This window comes from Myotis brandtii, unplaced genomic scaffold (genome assembly GCF_000412655.1).
Source record: "Myotis brandtii unplaced genomic scaffold, ASM41265v1 scaffold120, whole genome shotgun sequence".
Lineage (NCBI taxonomy): Eukaryota > Metazoa > Chordata > Mammalia > Chiroptera > Vespertilionidae > Myotis > Myotis brandtii.
The window spans coordinates 3,310,653-3,317,076 of NW_005354174.1; the positions used below are offsets into that span (position 1 = coordinate 3,310,653).

Below are 6,424 nucleotides of genomic sequence, written 5' to 3' on the forward strand. Positions count from 1 at the left end.
GCCCATCCCAGGCTCCCCTCTCCTCACCCAGACCCAGGCCAGCTGGCTGCAGGGCCAGGTTAGGGTGACAGAATGTACACCACAGCCCTCTGCCCCTAGCTGGGGGGAGGGGAGGGAGCATTTAAAGGAGGTATGTTGGAAGAGTGGGTCCCAGCTCTACCCTGGGGACCCCAGCCTGCCTCCAGGCCCTGGGATGCACTGAGGTCCTCCAGGCCCCGCCGAGTGGCTCTGTGACTGTGCTCTCTTCCCCAGGTGTGCCTTTCCCCATCATCGTGGCCTGGGCCATTGGGAAGCTGTACTACGACAATGAGAAGTAAGTCAGCTCCTTCCTTCACTGCCTCGGGGGCCCTCAGCCCAGCTCTGCCTGACACTCCTCCAGGGCCTTCAGCAGTCACCTTCCCTGTCAGGGCCACAGTTTCTTCATCTATAAAGAGAGGGAGCTTGGGGCTGGGCTCAGTCCGAGGCTCCCTGGGGTGCTCTGCCTGAGGGGGGCTGGACAGGCGGATCCAGGCAATTTGCTCTGTCTTGGGCTCTCCCAGGCAGAACCACAGGAGGGTTACCGGCTGCCTGTGGAGCCAGACTGTTCAGGGCCTGAATCGTGGCTCCATCACTAAGTAACTGTACGACCTGGGTGCTATACTTACTACAGCTTGCCTCAGCTTCCTCGTCTGTAAAATGGGCATCTTAATAATAGTGCCTCCCTCACAGGGTGTGGTGGGGATGACATGAGTTAATATATAGTAAGCATTTAGGATTGTACTTGGCACATAGTATATGCCGTACAAATGTTTTCTATTAATCTTAAGACTTAATAGCAACTGATCCAGACCATCTCAGAGACCCCTTCCAGCTCTGAAGTCCTGAGGCGCCTTAGTGAATGGATACAGGTGTTCCCAGCTGCCCCTGACAACTAGGCTTCCACTCAGGGTTCTCAGCCTTGGCTCCCATTAGAGTCACCCAGGAAGCTTTAAAAAGTACCAATGCCCAGGCTTGACCTCCAGGCTTGGATGTAATTGGTCCAGAGTGTGGCCTGGGCACCGGGATGTTTTTTAACTGCCCAGGTGATTCTACTGTGCACCTGAGATAAGAGAACCACTGAGATAGTGGTTTCAGGAACCCACTGTCTGACTGGGGTTCCAGGCGGCCTTCATCAGTGACAAGTCTCCCCACCATCGTAGAGTAGGGAAGCCACCATAGCCTCACTGGGATGGACAAGGAGCCTAGAAAATTCTGTTCATTACTTACCAGGGCGATCCTTCCTGACTCCGGGAGGCGGGTAACTGCCACACCACTGTGGGCCAGAGTCCCTGAGCAGGGGCATCGTAACCCCTGGGCGATGGCCTGTGCCTGCAGGTGTGCAGGAGTGGGTGTGAGCACAGGGGAGAAGAGGAAGGACTTTTCCCCAAAGCTGCCCAGTAAGCATCCTAGAGGGAAAAGGATGCCTGAGCTGGAGAAGTTGGTCTGAGTGACTCTGGAGCCCCACCTTGTGGCAAGATGCTGCCACTGCAGCAGGAGGAATCCAGACTCAAGGCCAAGGACTGGAGTTGACTCCAGACAGGTCACGTTTGGTCTGCACCATGTTTTTTGAATTTAAAAAGTCAAGATTTTCCACCTAAAAATCTCAGTTTTGGTTTATGGAAGCATCATGAGATCTAGGCGCTGCGGGGCTGCATGCCCACAGGACCCTCCTCTAGGCACGGAGGTGGGATTTTCTGTGCGCCCTGTCCCCCTCACTCCCCTGACCTTCCTAGAGCTTGCTGGAGGGAGCTCAGGAAAATGCAAAGCAAATCTGCCTCCTGGGACGGTGGGATCTATGGAAGCTCTGCCTCGAGGCTGGTCACACTGCAGACTGGGAGACTGCTAGCTGTTGGGGGCCTCTACGTGACAGGGGCAGGGCAAGGCACCACCAGTGGGCTTGTGCCGGAGACACAGTGGGGACTGAGGGGGCAGTGGTGTGTTGGGCCCATGCCTGCTCCATTCAGACGTCTTTTCCATGATCTCCCTGCCACACTGCCTGCTTCCAGCTTTACATCTAATAACAGAGGATGCCGACCATGCTGCAGACGGGATAACTGAGCACTGTGGTGGGATCAAGTGGCTTGACCTTTGGCCAGGGTTGGAATTTGGGCACCCAGAGCCTGGTTTCCAGCCCCAGTCCTGCCCTGGCCTAGCAATGCCCCTCCCCTATGCCACCAAACTGGACCCGGATGGCCCCTCCTCTCACCTCCTATCTGTGATCTTCTAGGTGCTGGTTTGGCAAAAGGCCTGGGGTTTACACCGACTACATCTACCAGGGCCCCATGATCTTGGTCCTGCTGGTAAGAACCTGGGTGGGGGGCAGTCGGGAGGGGCCATCAGAGCCGACTGTGGACCCCAAGGATCCCTCTGCCTAGAATGTTTGAGTGCTAGTGAAGGTGGCGGGAGAGCAGCAGGGGGGACCAAGACCAGACCTGAGATGGCTAAGTCCCTAACATCTTGCACACACACATGCCTACACCATCCCACTGTGTGCTCACTTGCAGATCAATTTTATCTTCCTTTTCAACATCGTCCGCATCCTCATGACCAAACTTCGGGCGTCCACCACGTCTGAGACCATTCAGTACAGGTAAGTGGTCCTGTGTCCCCCACCCCTGGGGGCTCCAGAGATCCCAGTCCTTACCCAGGGTCTTCCCCCAGGCCTGACAGTCCCTCCTGAAACCCCAGCCCCCCATCTCAGACACTGGGGACTGACTCCCACCCCGGCCCCCTTTGGGGTGGGCTGTGACTCTGGCTTCCCCGCCCTCCACCAGGAAGGCTGTGAAGGCCACTCTGGTACTGCTCCCCCTCCTGGGCATCACCTACATGCTGTTCTTTGTCAACCCCGGGGAAGACGAGGTCTCCCGGGTCGTCTTCATCTACTTCAACTCCTTCCTGGAGTCCTTCCAGGTACCAACGCCTTCCCCTCTTGGTCCTGCCCCCCACCCTCCACCCCACACCTCCAGGGGTGGGCATTCTCCCAGACAGGGGCCTGGAGGGGCAGGACACTGGGGAGGGAAGGGGCTGCCCGGAAACTGAGTGGGGCCACTCAGCCCAGTCCCTTGACCCGCCTTCTCCTCCACCCCAGGGTTTCTTCGTGTCTGTGTTCTACTGTTTCCTCAACAGCGAGGTAAGGACCCCGGGCTGGGGTTCAGAATGGCAGGAGGCCTGTTGGGAGGAGAGATGGTCTGCAGCCTCCCTCTGCCCCCCACATGCTGGCCCTCCTCCCTGCCCCCAGGTTCCTTTAGGGATACCCTGGAGGGTCCGGGCCACCTGCCCACGCTGCTCCTGCCGTGGCAAGCCTCCTCCTTTGCTCACTTAGGCAGTTGACATTGGGAGGGGGGAAGAGCTGGGGCCTCAGCCTTATCAATGGGTCTGTGAAATGGGTTGTTGAAAGCCAGGAAGCTGAGCCCTCGGGCAGGGGATGCATGTGGATTGAGGGTAGGGGTTCTTCATGGCAAAGACACTGTGTGGGTTAGAAAAAGGCATTCCTTCCTCGGGACACCTGAGAAAACAGTCCCGATGTTCCTGTGGCCCCCTGTGCACCTCACACCTGTGCACTGCTCACCTGCAGAGCTGTTTGCCTTACAGCGGCTTGTGGCAGCCCTCAGGGAGGGAGGGCCCTCCTGTGACTGGGCTTGAACGTTATGGTCTGCTCCATGCCCACAGGTCCGCTCTGCCATCCGGAAGAGGTGGCACCGATGGCAGGACAAGCACTCGATCCGCGCCCGGGTGGCCCGCGCCATGTCCATCCCCACCTCCCCAACCCGTGTCAGCTTTCACAGCATCAAGCAGTCCACAGGGGTCTGAGCTGGAAGGCCGTGTCTGGAGGGGACCAGCTCCTTCCCCACCCCATACTGGCCCCGAGACCTGGGAGGCCCCTCCCTGACCCCCAGCTGAGCAGGAGTTCTGGGCTCTGAGAGCAGCCACAGTCTGGGCCATGGGACAATTGGAAAATAAGCTATAGGACTCGGCTGGGCCCAGAGCCTCTGGCTCCCCCTGGCCCCCAGTCCTCCCTGGCGAGTGGAGTGAGAATGGGGAGCCAGGCCATCCAAAGCAGCACAGGGGTCTCTCCAAGAGGTGTCCTCCCAGAGCACAAGGTGGCCAATGCACTGTGGGGGTATTCGCTGCCCCAGGGGCACCATGGGAAACTCTTGGAACAGCATCCCAACCACGGAGATAATGCCTCCGGGCCTTAGCAATGCCTTCCAACAACGCTGGGAACCAAGGCTTGCTGTCAGAGCCCTGGAGACGTTAGAAATCGGTGGCATCATCAGACATCAGGCTACGTGACCAGAAATCCTCCCACGCCACCAGAACGTCATCTGGCCCTGTGGTGCTGCCACCAGAAATGCCCTGTCTCGCTGCACCCTTGGACTTTTACTGCCCTGCCGGCCACACAAGCTCCCTCTCCCTAACCTCCTGCCCCAGGTGTCTCCACCTTTGTGAGAAGATGGGGGCTGGGGTGTGCCCCAGCCAAAGCCGGTCTCCCTGTGAAGGGGCGGAGAATGCAGAGGACCATCCAGCCTGCTGACTGAAGTGACCTGGCCTCTGGGCAGCCCCTCTGCTGGTCACAGAGAGCTTGTTGCCCTGGATGTCCTCTGGGGACGCACTGTTAGCTACACAAAGATAGGAGAAAGGGCAGGCCCCTCAGGCCCCAGCGCCTGGAGCAGCACAAGTGGCCCTTGGGTCAGCTGATCGCATCCACCCCAGGCATAGACTGGCCCAGCCCTCACTGGACAGCCAGGGCTTTGGGGGTGCAGGGCTGGGAGATGGGGGTGGCTGATGTAAATAATAATAATATTTATCTTTTCAACCAGCATCTGTGAAGTTCTGCACTGTGCCGGAGCTGGGTGGAAAGGGTCTGCAGAGAAATGGAGGCCACTTTGAGGGTTCAGGGCCTCTGTGTGTCTGGGAAACACACACACCCATCAAGGATGGGGTGCTAGGTGAGCCCTGAGGGCTGGTTGAGGACTAGGTGGGTCCTGCTGGCCCAGGTGATAAGGACAGCTTTTGTAAGGGGGTGCGTGGTAGGGAGAGACAGGCTGTGGGTAAAGGACATCGTGGGCAGGGGCACAGCTTGGGCAATGGAGTGGCGATGGAGTGTCCCAGCCCCAGGGGAGAAGCTCAGGTGGAAACAGGGAGCAGGTGGGGGTGGGGACCAGGAAAGGAAGGTGGCGGGAAGGGTAAGTGCACACAGGCCATCGCCCCTCTGGGCAGCTGGAACTTAATCCTGCTGGACACTCGGGAAGCCGAGTGGGACACACGCCTCCACCATCCCATCGAGGATCGAGGGATGTTTATCTACCAGCTCCTTCAGTCGGGGTGAAGGCTGCTACCAGGGTCCTTAATCCTCCTGCACTTCCCATGGCCACTTGGGCCACAAGGAGGCCAAGAGAGAGCGTCCAGTCACAGCCGCGTGCGGTGGAAGCCGGTGTGGGCTGTGTCCTGGGGGACAAAGGGGAGGGAGGGACAATGAAACTCCCAGCAGCACACACAGGGCCAGGGCAGCTGGGCCTTGCCGCGGGGTCTCTGACCACACGTGCACACAGGGCGGGTGGTGTCGGACACCAGCACAGGCTAGGATGACGGGTACCGAGAGCCCTGAGCTCCCTGCAGGGAAGGGAGGTGCAGTGGGTGGGGGTCTGGCCCAGGGAGGAGCTGCGGGTGTCCCTGGAGGCCATGAGGGGACCCTGCTCTGCCAACTCCAGCTCTGTCTCCTTAAGTAGAGAGACGGGGAAGACATGGGGAGGGGACCAGGGGACACAGGCTAACAGCTTTCAGAGTAACTGGGTGGAGAAGCCCCAGAAAGAGTCCTGGCTGGCAGGAGGGACCGTAAGTGGCTGATGGGTCTCGAATGGCCGCATGGAGGCATCTTCCTCAACTCTGCGTTCCACTCCATGAAGAAGTGAGAAAGGGAGGCTTTCCTGGGAAACGCGGGATGTGGGGGTGGGGCCTCCCACGGATGGGCTGGGGGACTCTGAGGGGGTTGCATACATAAGGTTCCTTGAGGGGGCGACAGGGGCGGTGCCCCCTTTCCTGCTTGTGCCTCCTGGTGGCTTCAGTTGATGGGCTCCCTCTGAGCACCTACTGTGCACTCGGCCCTGGGCCTGGTGTGAGGGGCAGATGAGCAGCACCCCAATGCCAGCCACCAGCTGCTCAGCTCAGAGCTCAGCGCTTGGAAGGCCGTGGGAGCCACCTCCAAGGCTGCCGTCATCAGAGGAGCTACAGGTGTCCCTGCACAGGCAGGGGCTGGTCCAGAGGAGCCTTGGGACCCCTCCCATCCAGAGACTGTAAGGGCAGAGGGGCTGCTTCAAGCACAGCTGGGGACATCTGGGCCCCAAAGAACTGCAGCTCCTATGCCAGGGCAGGTGCCCAGAGTGTAACCCTTCCACAGCCCGTGTGT

At 59.3% G+C, this 6,424-nt stretch overlaps 1 protein-coding gene across 4 annotated transcripts in view; it reads left to right on the forward strand.

Moving 5' to 3' along the window:
* Positions 1 to 4,838, forward strand: part of CRHR1 (corticotropin releasing hormone receptor 1) — a 41,334-nt gene extending 36,496 nt beyond the window's left edge. For all 4 annotated transcript variants that reach the window (XM_014531907.1, XM_014531910.1, XM_014531916.1 and 1 more), the window contains 6 exons: positions 252 to 313; positions 2,246 to 2,318; positions 2,523 to 2,608; positions 2,793 to 2,928; positions 3,107 to 3,148; positions 3,688 to 4,838. In XM_014531907.1, the coding sequence (XP_014387393.1) occupies positions 252 to 313; positions 2,246 to 2,318; positions 2,523 to 2,608; positions 2,793 to 2,928; positions 3,107 to 3,148; positions 3,688 to 3,828 (540 nt within the window). In that variant the 3' untranslated portion in view covers positions 3,829 to 4,838. The remainder of the gene's footprint in view (positions 1 to 251; positions 314 to 2,245; positions 2,319 to 2,522; positions 2,609 to 2,792; positions 2,929 to 3,106; positions 3,149 to 3,687) is intronic.
* Positions 4,839 to 6,424: the final 1,586 nt, after the last annotated feature.